We start from the raw sequence: 19,236 nt of genomic DNA on the forward strand, positions 1-19,236 counted from the left end.
ATGATTGTGCTTGACTGATGGGAAATTTTTCAGAGGTATGGAGAGGTTATGTTTTCAAGTAGTATTCACTTTATTCTGCAAGTAATGAGATGGAGTACAACCAATATAGTGCTTAAAAAAAATTCCTTTCTTAAATAACCATAGCCCTAAACCAAAACCAAAACTAAACAAGCAACAAAAAAATTATTTATATAACTCTTTCAAGTTAACTTCTACAAGCAATTTTAAACACACAAACACAAAAATAAATTAATGCACCAGCTAAAATTATTTTAGCTCCTCAGAAACTGGTGGAAGTAACCAAAAACTGGTTCTTTTTCAAAAGTATTTTCGTTTAAATTTCTGAGGCACTTTATTTTCAATACTGATGCTTGTGGTAGACAGCCAGGATGACAAAGATAGCATTTGGGACAAAAATGTTTACCTTGAGCCTGTTTGTCTGGCTTTGGTGGACAGGAAAGGCACTTATTAGATCAAAGCAATGATTTAATGTGGTTATGTGGACGACTAATGTACTTCAATGGAACTCTCATATGATTATGGCGAATTATAGATGCCAGGGCTAGAGTGCTTCTGAAGGACTTTTAAGCTGCCATTAATGATGCCAAGTCAGCACTTCTAAAGGTCTTTGGTGGAGTTTTTCACAGGCCTAGAAACATCCTTCCTACTTCATTTGCATATTTTTTCCTCATGTTCATAGAAAATTATTTTTCAAATATCTTACACAAAGAATTTGAATATGTGGGGAAATGGAAGCTCTGAAACATGAAATAATAACAGAAAGCCACAGCTTCTTAAGAGGGGAGTAACTGAACCACAGAGGAAGATTTCATAGGGGATAAGAACTAGACCTTTGATTTTATAGGTATAGATATTTACTAGTGAGGTAATTCCTTTAACAATACAGTTTGGAACTACAACCTATGAAATGAATGAAAAATCCAGAGAGACAGAGACAGTGTCTTAGTAAGTAATAATAAATATATTAATTAAGGTAGCCAGCGATCAATAAATTGCTTCTCTCAGTAACCTAAGATACCCAGCAGAAAACTCTAAAAGTCTAAAATAATAATGATGACATTGATTATCATTAGCCAGAAAACATTTCCACAAGTAATATTTTTATTATTGATGACTAAAAGAACTAAATGCTTTGTGGTAATATTCCAAACTCTTAGCATGGACAGGAATTCTCCTGGCAAGTGATAAATCAACCCTGATTGGTGGTTCATTTGATGAAAAGGTAGGCTCAAAGTCTTGACTTCCTGCTGAGAATATGACTTGATCATAAGATTCATCTACTTCCAACAATGGAGAGAAGAATCTATTTCCACCCAGAAAGCTGGGTCACTCTAAACTCTAATAGAGGAGTCCAAGGAGAGGGACTCCTTTCCCCAGGCTAAAGACTCACCCAGACTGGAATACATTTATATTTTAAATAGTAATTAGGTGTCCTAGTCAGGTGGGGTCCCACCTAAGAGCTAAAAGCTTGTTCCTTGAGGGCTAAGAGTAATCTCATCAATCTTGTCCTTCAGAGACTGACTTTAATAAGCTCTGGGCCTTAATGAAGAAAGTAAAGAAAAGTCTGGTTCCTAAATTAATAATTTGTTATTAATATTATAATATGATAATAATTTCTCTAAGAGAGAAGACAAGAACACTGAGAGATTAAGTGATTTTCCCTGAGCTATGTAGAAAATATGTGTTAGATGTGGGACTGGAAGATGGTCCCTTCTAGTTTCAAGACCAGTTTCTAGTCTCTAGTGGGGAGTCTTGGTTAATAACATATATTTATCCAATCCTGGCTATAAACTTACTTTGGTATAGAATGCATGGCAAAGGAATGAAAGAGAAAGGAAGGGAAGGAAGGAAGGAAGAAAGGAAGGAAGGAAGGAAGGAAGGAAGGAAGGAAGGAAGGAAGGAAGGAAGGAAGGAAGGAAGGAAGGAAGGAAGGATGGATGGATGGATTTATTTTGTATGTACTTACTATATTCCAGGCACTGTGATAAGTCCTAGTGGTACAAATATGTGCAAAAAATATATAGATCCTGACCAGAAGAAGCTGAAATTCTAATCCAGGAAGACAATATAAAAAAGGGATCTGGAAAGGATGAAGGTTCTCAGCATGAGAGAATGGTTTTGAACTCCAGAAGACAAAAGGAGATTTGTAGGGAAATGAAGGATGGAATATGCCCTTCCAGAGAAGCAAAGTTCTGGGTTTCAGAGGGATATGATAATCCAGAGGGCAAAGGAATTGGGATTACAACTAAAAAATCACCTACCCAGAAAAACTGCGTATAATCTTTCAGGGAGAAAAATGGGACTTCAATGAAAAAGAGGACTTTCAGATATTTATGATGAAAAGACCTGAACTGAATTGAAATTTGACATTCAAATGCAAGACCCTAGAGAAGCATAAGAAGGGGTAAAAAGGAAAAAAGAAATTAAGAGGGATGTTAAAAGTTAAAACTGTTTACATTCCTACATAGGAAGATCATATGTCTATTCAAAACAAATTTCTCAGTATTAGGACAGATGATAGAAATAAATTTAGACAGAGGGCACATGTGGGAATTGATTATGAAGGGATGATATCTGTAAAGTATTTTTTGTTTATCTTTTTCTGTGGGGGTGGTCAGAATTGGGTGACATGTCAGGGGTCAAGCAGAGGGTAGGTGTCTTGTGACTTAAGCCTAATTTGGTCTCAGGTCCTCCTGGCTCCAGGGTGGGTACTTTGTTCACTGTGTCACCTAGCTGCCCCTTGATGACCTCTTTAGGGTAAAATTGAGGGGTGAGAGGATTGAACTGGGGGAGGGGTAAAGGGAGAGGTAGAATGGGGTAAAATCCCACATGAAAGAAACAGGAAAGTGCTTATGGAGTGGAGGGGGGAGAATGGGGGAGGAGTGGGACAGTGAATGAGCCTTACACTCATCAAAATTGACTCAAAGACCTTAATCGCATCAGAATTGGCTCAAGGAAGGATTAAGATACACAGTCAATTGGGTAGACTAATCTATCTAACCTTGAAGGAAAGTAGGAGGGAAGGGGGTAAGAAGAGAGGGTTGAAAGAATGAAGAGCAGATTGGGGGAAGGAGCAATCAGAAGCAAAGCTCTTTTATGAGGGATAGGGTGAAAGAAGCCAAATAATAGAGTAAATATCCTGGGGAAGGGAATAGAATGGAGCGAAAAAGTTAACAATAGTAACTGAAAAAGAGAAAAGAAAAAAATGTACACAAATATTTATAGCAACTCTTTTTGGTGGGGAAGAATTGGAGATCAACTGTTTACAAACAAATTTTACATTGCTTTATATTTCATTTTTCTTCAAAATAAATGAGTCAAGTATTGGATGGTTAAATACTTCACTCTCTCTCTCTCTCACACACACACACAAAAAACTGCTCTGAAACCAATTTATAAAATGTCATCATCATCTTCTTCATAATCACAGTCATTTTTTCATCCTATTCCTCGTTACTCTTTCTTTTTCTTGCTCTTAGCTTTGACAACTTCTCTCTTTTTATTGATATCAGATTTTCCTTTAACCTAGTATACAGCAATAACCTCTTCCCATTTTTCCTTCATTTTAACTGCCTTCTTTTCATAAGGTTGATGTCATTTGTAGCAAAATTATTCCACATTTCTTCTAATTTTTTGACCCCATCTCTATAGGAAAGACCAGTATACTCTTTTGATTTTTGGTCAATACTCAGAAGAGTATAAGAAAAATGTAAAAGTAGCCTTCTTCAGTGCATTGGGATCCTTAAACATATTTTTGGATTGTTTCTCCTTTAGGTGTCATGTAGGTTTTCACTTATCTTTCACAATGAACCTTATCAGCTTTTCCATGTTCCACCAAATTTCCTTTCTTTTTAGCAGACATTGTCTTTCACCATTCTGAATATATATTTTTTGAAATTCTTTGAAGTTTACAGAAGCATATGGGTTCTTCTTCTTGTATTCCTCTCAGCAGGTGTGAATAAAGAAGGCATATGAAGACATGTTCCCTCTCAGCTTCTTAGGATCACCTTTGCTTATTTTTTTATTACTTTCTCTCAGCAACATACAGAATAGCTCAGTGCCCATCTGGCTTTTACTTGCTCCAGTGCTGTCTTTGTGGAGCTCAATGTACTATAAAGGCTGTGAGAGTTCAAGGCTGATAATGCCTCTCTGTTCTGTCTACCAGATCTGTTATTAGGTAGTTGGCTAAAACTTTTTCAGCATTATAAATATCCAATTTTCATATCATTGTTAAATACTGTGATGTTTAAAAATCTGAGATGTCTAAAATCTGATGTGTGGTTGCCTTAAATTAGAAATTCATAGCACCAGTCTTATTAAGTATTAAGTATTTATTAAAGTATATTAGCAGTTAGTAAAGAGAAACATGTGGAGAAAGAGATCTGTGTACTCTGTGTACTCTGCCTGCCCCTGCTGCCACCAGCTGGTTCGGGATGGAAAGTTCACCCTCCCTGTGTTCCAGTTGAAGTTTTCTGAAGGACAGAACAGGGGTGGTCCCCACACACAGCTCTAAGCTAATTGGTTAGCCCACTGATTGACATGACTTACAGGCTGTCTAAGAATAGACGTAACTTCCAGACACCAGTCACATGCTTTCTCCTCAGGGTGGACAGCCCTGGTTCTTACAATTTCTTTCTCATCAGGGTGGTGGCACTCTGATTCTCACAATACTGCAAACCGTCACATCCACATAGATAACAGTATCACATTTTACTTTTCTTTTTTTTTTGTAAGAAATACATTTAATGAGGAAATTATAGGAGCTGTATGCTAAAGAGAAAAGCGATGAAGTCCCCCCAAATTTTCACATCAGTTGGATGTCAACAGGGAGAGTTTCTGTGCTCACAATCCTACAAACACTGTGTGGGGAGACACCAAGAACTATTCGATTCCTTCTTGTTTGTCTTTGATAGCAACCCGGAATCGCTCCTCCAACAAGGAGAGCTCACTGATCAAATCCGTGATGGCATTGGTGAAGGCCTCCTGAGGGCTATAATTGGGAGTGGTCTGCACTCGAATGATGATTTTGTGTTCCAGTGGGTGGGGGACTTTATAGCCTGCAAACAGCACCTGAGGGTCTTTCAGTAACTGTGATTTGATGATGTTCCCCAGCGTGTGGTCCTCCTTGTTGATCGTGAACAAACAGGCATTGGGGACCTTAGTATCCTTATTAATAGTAATCTTCTCTCCCTCAAAGAGGAGGAAGGATTCGAAGGCTGGAGTGGCATTCATCCTCCGCCCTCACCGCCACCGCGGGTGTTTCCACATTTTACTTTTCTTGATCAATTTTTCATTATTCACCTCTTTGAGCTCATCACTCATTTTTTGCTTACTATTTTAATAAATTATTTTTCTGACTGTCTTGAATACTATTCTTTAGAAATCATAATCCTCATCATCACTAATATTTACCACATCTCCCATTAAATTCATTTGAAGCAGCTTTGTAATAAATATTATAGTCATCAAAATTCTATATTTTAGGTAAAAATTATTTTAACTAAAAGGACATTTAAGAAGGTGTTAAAAATATGAAGTATCTTTAATAAAATAATGGAAAACTTGTTAGTTTCTTTCAGAAAATGTCTTTAGTTCATTACATCAAGGATTTATTGAATTTGCTAAGTACCTACACTGCATCCAGCATAGTACCTAGCACATAACAAAAACAGTGCATGGTCCCAAATTCAAGGAGTATAACTAGGGATATAAAACTAACTTTTAGAAACTATTAAAGGATAGTTAAATGAGAAACAAAGAAGTACCATGAAGATGAGGAAGTTTAGTCTATAAAATAAAGTAAAACAACACCAAAAAGCATCAAACAGATTAATTACTGTGACCAATTTTGGTCCTAGAGAATAGATGATAACATATTTTCCTCCTTTCCATGAAGAGTCAGGATCTATGGACACCAAATGCTACATGCATTAAAAGTGAAGGTTCAATGTGATGGATGGGTAAATTACTGTAATTAAAAAAACAACAACAACATGATTAGTTATATTTCAGAATAAATATTATATAACAGAACTCTGATATTTATTGACATGATGAGGAAAATTCATTAATGAATTTCTACAATCCACGATTTGCAAAATGACCAGATGTAATTAAACAATGTTAATGATAATGAGAATTCTGTTAAGAATAATGAGAATTGTGGGTGGCTAGGTAGCACAGTGAATAAAGTACTGGCCCTGGATTCAGGAGGACCTGAGTTCAAATCTGGCCTCAGACACTCAACATTTACTAGATGTGTAATCCTGGGCAAGTCACTTAACCTTCATTGCCACCCCCCCACACACACACACGGAAAAAAATAATGAGAAATTGATTCCCAACAAATTCATTTCTCTTCAATGATTCTTCAATACTTGGGTGGATAAGAATAATCCTTTTCCTTTAAATTCATCTTATAATACAAGCCTACTTTTGAGTTTTCTATATAAGATCTATGCTCCTTTTTCCCAGTTTATTCAGTATGGCTACCATTTAGTATAAAGCTTAACTACTACTTTTGAAACCCACATACATAATTCACTGAACACACACACATATGCACAAATATACTTATTCTTGTCAGATACTATGTTACCCATGTGGAAGAAATGTAATTCCCAGTCTTCAGGCTCCTCATAGTAAGCATAGCCACTAACATAAGACCTTCCTAAATTCAAATTAGTGAATAGATCTGTGGTCTCTTTATCTGAGAGGCTATATGGCTCAGGGGACAGAGCACTGGACCTGAATTTGGGAAGAACTAAGTTCAGATTCAGCCTCAGACACTTACTAGCTATGTGACTGTGGACAAGTAACATAAATGTTTGTCTTAATCCACTGGAGAAGGAGACAGAAATCCACTACAGCATCTCTGTCAAGAAAACCCCATGAACAGTATGGTCCATGATGTCATGAAGAGTCAAAGATCACTGAACTACAACTCTTTATCTGAATCTCTTCCTCTTTCATCATCCATCTTCCTCATCAAATTCTTCTAATTCATAATCTTCATCTTCCTCTTACTGTTTTCTTGTGTCTTAATATTTTCCTGATGCAATATTTTCCCAATGGACATCATACCCACAAATTCCATCTACTTCTTTACATCCAGTTTGTTGGCCAAATTTCAAGGAACATGTTGAGATACTCAGATCCTTAGTCTCTAGAGTTTTGTGTCCATATGTGGGATGGAGAGGTTCTTTTCTTTTTTCTTGCTTACACACTTTGTTCCTTGTATGCTCATCACTGAAGCAAGCCTTGCAATAGAGATATGAGTGCTGTTCCAACCAATTACAGGAAACATATCTGAACATTTCTGCCTCCAAGACCTGGCAGCTGGCTTGTTGTTCAAATAGATCATCTTCACACAAGAAGGTTTGACAAAAAGACTACGTGAATATTCTGCCTCTATGGTTACATATACCACTTCCACATTCACCAAATTCTGCATCAATAAAAAGTCATATATAAGCATGTGTACTCAGATATGGTCTATCATGGCAAACCAGAGCTTCATAGAATTCACAGATTGTAAACATCATTGCAAGTCTAGTATTAGACACACCAGCATGCTTTATGACACAATTGGAAGACTTCAACATAAATTTTGTTTCTCCACATTATATGCATATTGGTAACTTCTGTATAGAATTACAAAAGTAATAAGATGCTCCATTCTTCTGTCATCTTTGACACTTATCACATTCCATTTAAGTATTACATGAGTGTTTAGCTAAATTGATATTGCTTCTTTCGGTTTCTAGCTGTTTTTCATGGTTTTGATGGTTTTCACTCTTCTTCCTTGCACCATTTTTTTTGAGGGTAGCATTTTACCTACATTACTCATTATGTGCTTTGCCATTTTTCTCCTTCTTATCTTTGTACCTTCTTTGGCATGTGGATATGAGTGAAAGGGTAGCAATCTTTTAAAATAGAGCCTGGCTGCTTATGTCATAGGGATATGTAATTAAAAGGAGACAAGAGATTTGTCTCCTTCCCACCCCAGGAGAGACTTGGGGACACTTCTAGGAGCCATCCTTAATAAAAACAAGGCAGGAATTTTGGAACTGAGCACCTATTGTGGTAGAAGTAGCAGAGGAGCTGTGGGGAAGAGAATTGTGGCTGATCTCATTTTCACCTAGTGGGAAGAGAGAGCACAGGTTCGAGTAGAGTATGAGGAGAGTCTCATCCTGTGATTTTTTTTTTTAAAGCATCAATGTAATTAAAAAAAAAAGGTTAATGTAACCACAAAGTATAGGTTGAATGAGAGACAGAAAAGAGTGCATACATGGAGTCTAGATTGGAGTATAACATAATAGATTAGTGTCAGTGAGAATAGAGAGTAAAGAGCAGATATGAAGCACTTTAAGAATTTGTGGCTACTTTTCAGGAAAAAAAAAGAAGAATTTAACAAAAGATGTCAAAATTTATATTTTGGAAAACTTCAAAAAAGTGATTATTTCATTGACACAAATGGGGATTTTTAGAAGGAGGCTTATTTTTTTAAACCAATAATTTTTAATAAATTTTGGGGTTTTGTATCTACAAATGTATTTGTGGATGTATGTTTTGCTTTCACCTAATTATTTTATGATTATGTAAAACATTACCATATTTGTCATTTTGTACAATCTTGATTATAAAGAAAAAGAATGAAAGAAAGTGAAAAATAGCATGTTTCATTCTATTGCATGTGAGGGCCAAAATTTGACATACAAGCATTATTTATGTGACTCGCCTTGATATTGGGGTCCTGGAAATATGAGGGACCTTTTAGGTTTAACCCTCCCCTCTGAACTGCCCTTTTAAAATATTTCTCCCAGGCCAATAAGAAAGAAGCCTCTAAGCTTTAGTTCACGAAAGGATCAGATTTTATTACTTGGGAATTAATTAAACAACAAAGGTGAAACTAATAAAAATCAAAGATAAGAAAATAGGAAAGTAGAAATACAGATGAATATTATTAACTCTTAATAATATAATTAACTCTTAACCCACACTCTTTCCAATTTAGCTAGTTCAAAAGAATTTAGGGTTATCCATCATTAACTCACCGAAGCCTGAACAGCCCGCCAGACTGAGAACCAGGATGTGCCACCTCAAGGGCCAGGACCAAAACACCGAGACTGAGCTCCCGTAGTGGAAGTAGCCTGCCTCCCTTCCGGGATTCTTCAATCTCCCCTCCCCCCAAAGGGGAGATCCTTCAAAAGCTGCCTTCATAACCTCAGGGTAGGCCAGGTGTGGCCCCTCCCAAATGAGTTAGGTAAAAATGGGAATATTAATCTTTACCACAAATAATTTTTACTACGTAGTATCAGTATCAGTTCTTTTTTGGAGATATATAGTATGTATCATCAATAGTCCTTTGGGATTGTCTTAAATCTTTGTATTGTTGAGAATATTCAAGTCTTTCACAATAGGAGTTCAGAGTTCCACTTATAGACTCTTAGGCACCTAGGTTCAGGTAAAAAATCCAAGGAAGGATATTGGGCCAGAAATGTGAGCCTAAAATGAAGGACTGAAAAACATGTATGCAGAGCTTACAAAGTGCATCAATTTTAATTCTTCTTTGAGAGTAAATCCTTTTTTCTGCAATCTATTCAAAAGAAACCTCCATGTGAGAACACATTCAGATTATAACTACCAGGATTTGACTTACAGAATAAATAAGCACAGATTCATGTTGCAATTTTTAGGTTGAATGTGAGATATTATCAGTACATCACATTATAAGGGTTATAGATAGACTGCTTGTTTTTTTGACTGGATCCCACAGGACCACAAATACCCACCTAAAAGAAATAAATATCAGTGGGATAATAGTCACAACTGCCTTTTATGTGAAATTTTATGATTTATAATTCACTTTATGCAATCTCATAAGTAGCTCACCAGAACTCTGATCAGTAGCTGGTGCAAGAATTGTTTCAGGGATGATGAATGACTGGAACTAGATTCATGGTATTGAATTTGGAATTGACTCTACAGGACATCGAATCCACCCCTTTCAGTTTATAATGAGGCATCTACAGCCCAGTACTAAAAAGAGATATGAATTTATATATACAAAATCATAAAGATACTCTGTGGCTGAGGAAGGATGTAAATGGAAGTCTTCTAACTCGAGATACAAAGCTCTTTCCACTTGAACAAAGGAAATAGTCAATGCAAGATCATCACGTTTGTAGTTCAATGGATCTGAACTTGCATCTGATGAATAATGAATTTCAATTTTTAATTAAGCCACAAGCAGCAAGGTATATACTACATGTGATTTCAGCAGACTTGGAAGAAGGCAATGTGAACAACACTTGCTTTGTGCATCTTATAAATAAAAATATCTATTGAGGATTGATGAAGGTACATAAATCTATGTACTAAATACCTAGAGCAAAATATATCCTATCTCCCCTGGCAGCAATGAAAGTCATTCACATTTGTGTACAAATTGCCATCATAAAGGGAAACTCAGAATTCAGAGTCATAAACTACGTAGTTCTTTCCTTCAAATTTATCTGAGTATAGTCTCATTGACTCAGCACATGAAACTTTTAGAAGACACATTATTATCACTGAAATTAGGAACTATTTATAATCATGCCAAATGGATGTCATAACCCAATTTGATACTATATAAAAATGGCAAGCTAATGCTTACAAAATGCTCAGGAAACACTAGATATTTTGGAACATTTGTAAAGAGCAAACCAACTTAAAATGGTAGGAAATGTAAAAAAAAAAACTATGAAACTAATGGAGTTGTGAATTGAAGAGGATTGAGAAAAAATAATAAAATATTTTGCCTCTCCAACAGAGAGAATTTTTTTTGAAATTAATTTCTATTAAAGGCTTACTGAGAATTTTAATTAATTTTGGATGGTACAAACAATATATTTTTGCTATTTGTCAGTGGCAATGAAGTTAAAAGTGTCATGGATAGATATAGAGGTAAAAGAGACCTCAGAATTCAACTATTCCAAAAGCTAAATTTTATAGATGAAGAAACCATGTTCATTCATGCAAAATAACAGGTCACAGATGTGTAAAACATATGAAAGGAAAAACCCCAGACAGATGTGAAATAATAGACATTAGGGATAAAATACTTCAAAAAAATAAAATAAAAATAAATTTTAAGAGAATTAAAATGAAAAATATATCAATAAATAATAATTTACATATCCAAGGTATGATGATTCTTATTCATAACACTGTTCTTTAATTTTGTAAAATATATTACTCAGCTTGATTTTTGGAACTTTTTTTCAGCATAAACATTATAGAAAATCATAACATACAATGCATAGAATCATTCTAGAGCTAATAGTGACCTCATAGATAATTGAGTCCAACTCCTTTAGTTTTCCATTTTGGATACTGAGACACAGAACATTAAGTTACTTGACCAGTATCCTAGTAACTTTCTGAAAAAGAACAGCAACTCAGGTCTTCTTTATTTCAAGTCTAACACTCCATATGCTATGCCATGCAGTTGCCTCTTTCTTTGGGGTTGTGATAATTTATAAGCTTTCTTCACCAGAGAAAAGAGAAGAGAGTTTTTCTTTTCTCTATAGCAGTAGAGATGATAATTGTGGCTTAAAAGTATTATTTGTAAAACTTTTGTTGGGAAAATATATTTTCAAAAATTTTCTACAAGGTTACCATGTAGATGCATTCATTATCATTGCCCAAGTAATTAAGAAGAGTTGCATGTACACATCCTAGTGGTTGATGTCTAGGAATAAGATATTTGTAAGCAGAGATAATGTCATGATTCTTTGATATCCCCCACCATACTGTGAACTCTGCTAGGCCCTTAGGAAGTGCTTAGTGAATATTTAGGGAAATTCATTCTTTTTCAATACAGCTACAGTATAGAAATTGATCATAAATGTATTGTAGTTATCAGATTACATAATTATGACAGTACTGAGCACAGTACTTTTGACATAGTAGGCACTTAATAAATATTTATTGATTTGTTAATTGATTGACCAAGAAAAAACAATTCATTTTTCAGGAGTGCTTGCCATTATGGCATATCAGCACCACTCAGATTCATTCACATGTGTATTCAAATGCAAAGAAAAATCTCAAAATACTGCATTATACCTGAGCATTATCCTATAAACCACTTTCAGATTTGTGTAGCAGAGGGGCAAGAAAATAAGTGTTTTCTGTTTTTAATTACTCCATTTAAATTATTTGGTTCACAATAATGGATGACTAATTATGTTCTCTAATGTCATTGATTTTTAAATTGTGTTTTCCTGTTTGGCAAAACTTCAGTCCATATAGATAGTTTCCTTCCCAAGACATAATTCTGATATTTAAATCTTGTTACATGAACTGGAGCAAATAATGGTTTTCCTTTAGTCAAAATAAGGAGAGGTGAGAAATGCCTCATTAAAATGACTGGCCTAAATAATCTTATCAGGAATGATACCATAGAAGCAAATATGAGAAGATGGGGAAAACAACAAACAATACAACAACAATAACAAAATCATGTTAATCAGTGGTATGCAGAACAGAACAAAAGTCTTTAGATGCATTTTGACCTGGGCAGGAGGACTACTATTTTCTTTTGCAAGACAATATGTTTCTCTTAATGTAGCCTAGGATCTCATGATTGTTATTTTTATATTGTTAAAGTCATTGTCATTGTTGGTGTTCTTTGCCTTGACACTATTGATTCATACCACAGAAACCACCAAGGTCTTTTTTGGATGACCTGTTATTTAGCCAAGCATTTCACTTCCATCCAGATGAACCATATCCTATATTTCTACTCTTGCCTTTTATAAGTCAAATTTAGCAAAATATATTTACCTTTTTTTAAATGTAAAAGTATCTTTCATATATATAGATATATAGATATGTGTTTATGTGTGTAAATATGTGTAAATATGTATGTATGTACATATATACATACACACATATTAAATTATATCTATGTTGTAATTAGTAAAAAAAAAGCATTTATTAAATGCCTACTGTTTGCCAGATACTGGGAAAACAAAGAAATATATAACAATAGTCTCTTTCTCAAGTAGTCAAGTAGGAAAAAAATGCAAATACACATACATACAGATTCAATACAAAATAAATTCCAGATAGTTAAATACCAAGTAATAAGGAAGAAGCAGCTAGTTGTTAGGGAGGAAAGATGAGGAAAAATATCCAGATAAATGCTAACAATTCTATGTTTAAAACAACAGTGTCAAAGATAGAACCTTTGACCATCCCAGTAAAGACCTCTTTCTTAAATCCTATGTTGACATTGACCTAGGAGTACCTACTGTTTAGCTTGGCTCAACTAGTTAGAAATATTTTACCATTTTTGACATACATTTACTCATCTTATATTCAAGTAAATCATGGGAGGCATTTTCAAAAAAAATGTTGAAATACAGATATGTCCATAAAATTCCTCTTATCTACCAATCTTATGACTTGTTGGAAAAAGGAACAAAATCACACAATCCAAATTCAACAATCTGATTGATACAAATTGCTTAGCACTTTCTTAATTTGCTTCCTTCCTTATTTCTTTTCTATCATTTTCTCCTTCCCTTCCTTCCTTCCTTCCTTCCTTCCTTCCTTCCTTCCTTCCTTCCTTCCTTCCTTCCTATCTTTTTTCCATCTATCTCACTTAAGAACATGTCCTATATAGCCTAATCTGTCCTGTATCTGAAGAATCTTCTCAACAATGTCCTCAACAAGTTTCATAATGAGATGCAGAATTAGACGTAGCAGTATAATAGGTATATAGATTCAGTACCTGATTAGAACGTGGATGCCATCTATTCTGTCCACTTCCTTTTATAGATGGGGATAATCAGGCTCCAAATTTTGCCCAGTGTCATATATTTAGTAAGTTTCAGTGGTAGGATTTGAAATCATATCTTCCTAATTCCAGGTCCAGTCACCAAACCAGCAAAACAGAATATTGGATTTTCATAGTTCTTTTCTCTGAGTTATGAGAACAGGTCTTCCATGAACCAAAATGTTAAGGTAACTCTTTTTATGGAGCAAAGCTTGCCATCATGTAACTAAACAGGAGTCTCAGATTGAAGTAAAAATAAAAACAGCTTGATATTTCTCAGGATGCTAGGATCACCACAAAAAGAGAAATAAATAGTGATGGGTAGATTATGTCATCCTAGAATATTCAAAGGTGCCACCCATTTACATGTTGCTACTAGAGCCCAAGCTAATTTATGCATGGAGTAAAACTTTTTTTTTTTTTCTGATTTGCTTTGTTAAGCAGACAAATGATTACAGCCAGGGTATATCCATTCTTTGTCCAGTAAATTCAGGGTATAACCCCTGACTGCCTACTGACTTTCATCTTTGACATATCAGTTTAATGTATTTTGAACATGAAGGGATTATATTGTACTGTACTTTGATCCCACAAAATCTCATCATGATTCTTTACTGGATCTGCATTTCATTAAACAAATGGTATTCCTGGTCATTGGTAGAGAATCATTTATAGACTGTTTCTTGAATGTTGACCAGAGGAAAACTGAGGGGACTAAGGTAACTAAACTCCATTTTTATCATTTGTGTGTTAATCTACTGATATATTTTGTCTTACTTTTAATTTTTTTAAATTAAAAAATATTTTTTAAATTTTTTAACTACTTATTTGTTTGTTAGTTTTGTGGGACAATGAGGGTTAAGTGACTTATCCAGGGTCACACAGCTAGTAAGTGTCAAGTGTCTGAGGCTGGATTTGAACTTAGGTCCTCCTGAATCCAAGACCAGTGCTTTATCCACTGTGCAAGCTAGCTATCCTGATATATTTTTTAATGAAAATATTTTCAACTATGAAAAAGTGCTTCCATATAGTAGGCACATAATAACTGTTTATTGAATTTTATTTAAAAAGGTAGATATTTTTTGTCAACTGGGAAAGACAGTGTTATTAGAAACATAGTTGCATGTGTACAAACATTAAAGCTATGAAATGATTGCAAAAATAACCCACAAAACAAAGCAAACATATATGGTAAAAATAAACTTGCTATAGAACAATATCAATAAACTTGAATCTATATTTTTGACAAATGAGATATAGCAAGTGGACAACAAATGGTACCTTCCTACCCAAGATGAAACTTCTGGTATGTTGGATATGTTCTGAATAGAGGAGTCAGTTTGTTGATACGCCATTTTTCATCCAATGTCTGATTCTTTGTGACCCCAATTGGAGTTTTCTTGACAAAGATACTGTAGTGGTTTGCTGTTTCCTTCTCCAGCTCATTTTTTAGATGAGGAAACTGTCCTACAAGTCATAGTAGGATAGTAGGGTATGGGAAAAGATGCACAGGATAATATGGGATAGAGGCTTTGAATTCTGAAACAGTGGGAGTAATTCTTCCATTGGTGATGCCCCAGATCCATTTAAATATATCAGAAAGCATATGGGATTCAAGATTAGGTTCTAGTCCCAGTTTTTACCTTAACTGACTATGTAATCATCACTTAATATTTCTAGGCCTCATTTTCCTCATTTTAATCAGTCGAACAAATAAAATTTCTCAACTAGTTTTAATCAACATTTATAGTAATATGGCACCTAGCTGGCACAGTGAAAAGAGTGCTAGACCTGAAGTCAGAAACACTCATCTTCCTGAGTTGACATTTGGTCTCATTCACTTACTAAATGTTTGACCCTGAGCAAGTCACTTAACCCTCTTTGCCTCAACCCTTATATGTAAAATTAGTTGGAGAAGGAAATGGCAAACTACTCCAGTATCTTTGCCAAGAAAACCCCAAATGGGGATATGTAGAGTTGTATATGACAGAACCCTGAAACAACTCAACAGATTTATAATAAAAAATTGCAATAGGCACAAGTGTTAGGGATAGAAAAAGAGACAAAAGACAGTCCTTGCACTCAAGGAATTAATGAGGGAGAAAACATGCAAATGGATATAAGCAAGCCAAGGGATATTGTGAATAAATAGCAGATAATTATCATAGGGAAAGCACTGGAGTTATAAGGGGTTATGAAAGACTTTTGCAGAAGGTGAAATTTTATTTAAGACTTAAAAGAAGTCAGGGAGATCAGTAGTAGGAATAGAAGAGATAGAATATTCCAAACATGGGGGACAGCCAGAGAAAATCCTGGAGACAAGAGATGGAGTGTCTTGTTCATAAAACAGAAGGTCAGTGTCACCAAATAGAAATGTAGTGTCAAGGAATAAGATGTAAGAAAATTGGAAAAGTAGAAGAGGTACGGGTTATGAAGGGCTTAGATCATCAAGTAGAGAATTTTATATTTAATCTCAGAAGCAATAAGAAGCCACTGGAGCATATATCTATGTCTATGTCTATGTCTATGTCTACATCTACATCTATGTCTGCATCTATCTCTATGCCTATGTCTATGTCAATGTATCTATAATCTATCTCTATCTCTATCTCTAGCCATATCTATATCTAGCTATATATCTGTATCTCTCTCTCTCTCTCTCTCTCTCTCTCTCTCTCTCTCTCTCTATATATATATATATATATATATATATATATATATATGTATATATATATATATATCTGTGTGTGTGTGTGAGAGAGAGAGACAGAGAGACAGAGAGACAGAGACAGAGACAGAGACAGACAGACAGTCAGAATCCGGTGCATTGACAATCACGGGATATACATGATCCTTTCAAAGGTAAACATAATGACCTTTCTTATTCTGTACTTTATTATCCATGTCCTCTCACAAATAGAGAGTCTATCCAGTGTGACATATTGGAGCACTTTTTAAAAGTCTTTTAACAGCTCGGGGCGGGGAGTGGGGGTGGGGGGGTTGAAAGAGAACTAGACTTTTTCCCAACACAGCTGCAGTTAAGGAATTAATTCAAGTGGAAATGCAATTCTTGTGCTGGAGAATAAAATCTATTTAAAATTGGCACCATGAAAAAAAGAGTTAGAGGAAAATGTCCAAAAACTAATGTAGTTATTTTGATTATTTGAACTTAAAAAGCCTCTGCTAAACATGTTTCCATTATTAAAAAAAAATCTTAATTTTATAGGATGCTTGGGGAAGGAAGGGTTATATTGGGAAATATAGATAATATAGAAGCAAAATTTTCCATAACAATTTATTAAAAATAACAACAACAACAATACTTATGGGTATTGGTACAGCACCCAACATATCCAAATGCTATTTTTGTTATTATTGTTAAATGACCAGCTCAGCATCTTTTCATGAATTTCATGTATTTGCTTACATGTTTTAATCTTCTTTTGAATTACAATTAATTATAGTTATATACTACTGCCTATTGACATCTATGTTTTGTTTCTCCATTAACCTTTAGGTCACCTCCACTTTTGTTTCTTACTTCAAGATGATGGTTTTACATGATTTTCAATCAATATAACACTACCAGGAAAATATAGGCATTAATAAAGTTTTTTAAAGGCCATATTATAGGTTAGAATCAAGGAAAGAAAGGAACATATTTCTCAATGTTATTTAACATGCCCTCCCCCCTTCTCCTATAGTATGTCTGGCTAAATGACCATTTGGGGTGACTGTACCAGATATGTACTGATGGATTAACTGGATGGGGCATCAAATTCAACCACATTTTATTTATACAATCATATTTATACATACTTCTACTACATGTTTCCCTGTAATTCAATTGCTGATGTGGGAATTCTGGTGCAAAAATCCCCCCTTTGAATAGCTCTGTCTCACTTTTTTGCAAGTCAAGATGTCACCCTCCTGATGTCACTGGTAATCTTTGAAAATAAATGGACAAATAACAACTGTAAAATGGGGATAATTATAGCAACTGAATCCCAGGGTTGCTGTGAGGATCAAAATAGATAATGTTTATAAAGTGCTTAGCTTGGGTTCTGGGGGGGGTGGAGCCAAGATGGTGGAGGAAAGGCAGTAAATGCTCAGATTTCCTGACACAATTACTGAAAAAAAAAAAAAAACAAACCAAACCAAACCAAAAAAACTCCAAACAGTCAGAAAACAACTCCTGGAGCAACAGAATCCATAAAATGACAGCTGAGATTATTTTCCAGCCAAAGACACCTTGGAAGTTCAGCAGAAGGGGGAGTCAGGCTGGGAGTAGAGTCCAGCCCCACAATCATGCCAACACAGATACAGCCCCATGCAGGCTGTGCCACAGAAACTTACCCCTGAGGCTCTGAATCAGCTGTAGTGCCAGCATCTTCTGGAACTAAGTTTATGGTCTGGTGAGAGCATGGAACAGCTGGTCAGGGGAGAGTATACAGGGGTGTATGCAGGAGCTAAGGAGGGATTTGGATGTCCTACCCCAGCAGGGAACCAGGAAGAAATGTTGATCAGTAGTGGTCCAGGTGGGGGAGAGGTGCAAGCTCATAGGACCTAGCAATCACAGCACACAAAGTTTTGCTTCCTGGTTGATTGGCAAGTTGGCCTGGGGTTATCTAACGACCAGAATTAGGGCAAGGTGAGTGAAGAAACTGCCCTTCACTAAATCATAACACCTGTGATGCCCTGAAGCCTGGGACAATATATCCCAGAAGCAGGGCCCCGCACTAAGAAGGAGTTAAAAGTCAAGTAAATAATGGGCAGGATGAGCAGTCAGAGAAAGTAGCAAACCATAGAAAGCTTCTTTAGTGAAAAGGAAAATCATGGTGCACCCTCAGAAGACTATAGCAACAGCAGGGTCTGTACGTCTAAAGTACCAAAGAAAAATATGAATTGTTCTCAGGCCACAGAGTTGCTCAAAATGGACTTTGAAAATAAAGTCAGAGAAGTAGAGGAAAAAACAGAAAGAGAAATGAGGGTGATGCAGGAACACATGTGAAAAAAGTCAAAATCTTGAAAAGCCAAATGGAAAAGCTCTCTGACAAAAATAATTCCCTAAAAATTAGGATTGAACAAATGGAAGCTAGTGACTTTATGTGAAACCAGGACACAATAAAGCTAATCCAAATGAATTAAAAAAATAATAATAAAGGGTAATGTCAAATATATTCTTGGAAAAACTGCTGACCTGGAAAATAGATCCAGGAGAGATAATTTGGAAATTATTATAGTACCTGAAAATCATGATCAAGGAAAGAGCTTAGGCATCATCTTTCAAGAAATTGTCAGGGAAAATCACCCTGAAATTTTAGCAGCAGAAGGTAAAATAGAAATTTAAAGAATCCACCAATTACCTCTTGAAAGAGATCCCA

At 35.3% G+C, this 19,236-nt stretch overlaps 1 protein-coding gene and 2 pseudogenes across 1 annotated transcript; all 3 read right to left on the reverse strand.

Moving 5' to 3' along the window:
* Positions 1–3,486: 3,486 nt before the first annotated feature.
* On the reverse strand, positions 3,487–4,086 carry LOC122732149 (annotated as a pseudogene).
* Positions 4,087–4,735: 649 nt separating this feature from the next.
* On the reverse strand, positions 4,736–5,253 carry LOC122731690 (DNA-directed RNA polymerase II subunit RPB11-a-like). Its single transcript, XM_043971948.1, has one exon. The coding sequence runs from the start codon at positions 5,251–5,253 to the stop codon at positions 4,903–4,905; it is 351 nt and encodes a 116-aa protein (XP_043827883.1). The 3' UTR covers positions 4,736–4,902.
* A 248-nt stretch (positions 5,254–5,501) lies between these two features.
* LOC122732150 lies at positions 5,502–15,207 on the reverse strand (annotated as a pseudogene).
* Positions 15,208–19,236: the final 4,029 nt, after the last annotated feature.

This window comes from Dromiciops gliroides, chromosome 6 (genome assembly GCF_019393635.1).
Source record: "Dromiciops gliroides isolate mDroGli1 chromosome 6, mDroGli1.pri, whole genome shotgun sequence".
NCBI classification, from domain to species: Eukaryota; Metazoa; Chordata; class Mammalia; order Microbiotheria; family Microbiotheriidae; genus Dromiciops; species Dromiciops gliroides.

Bases quoted from the DNA above. Each gene is read 5' to 3' on its own strand.
- LOC122731690 (XM_043971948.1), bottom strand. From the start codon at position 5,253: ATGAATGCCACTCCAGCCTTCGAATCCTTCCTCCTCTTTGAGGGAGAG.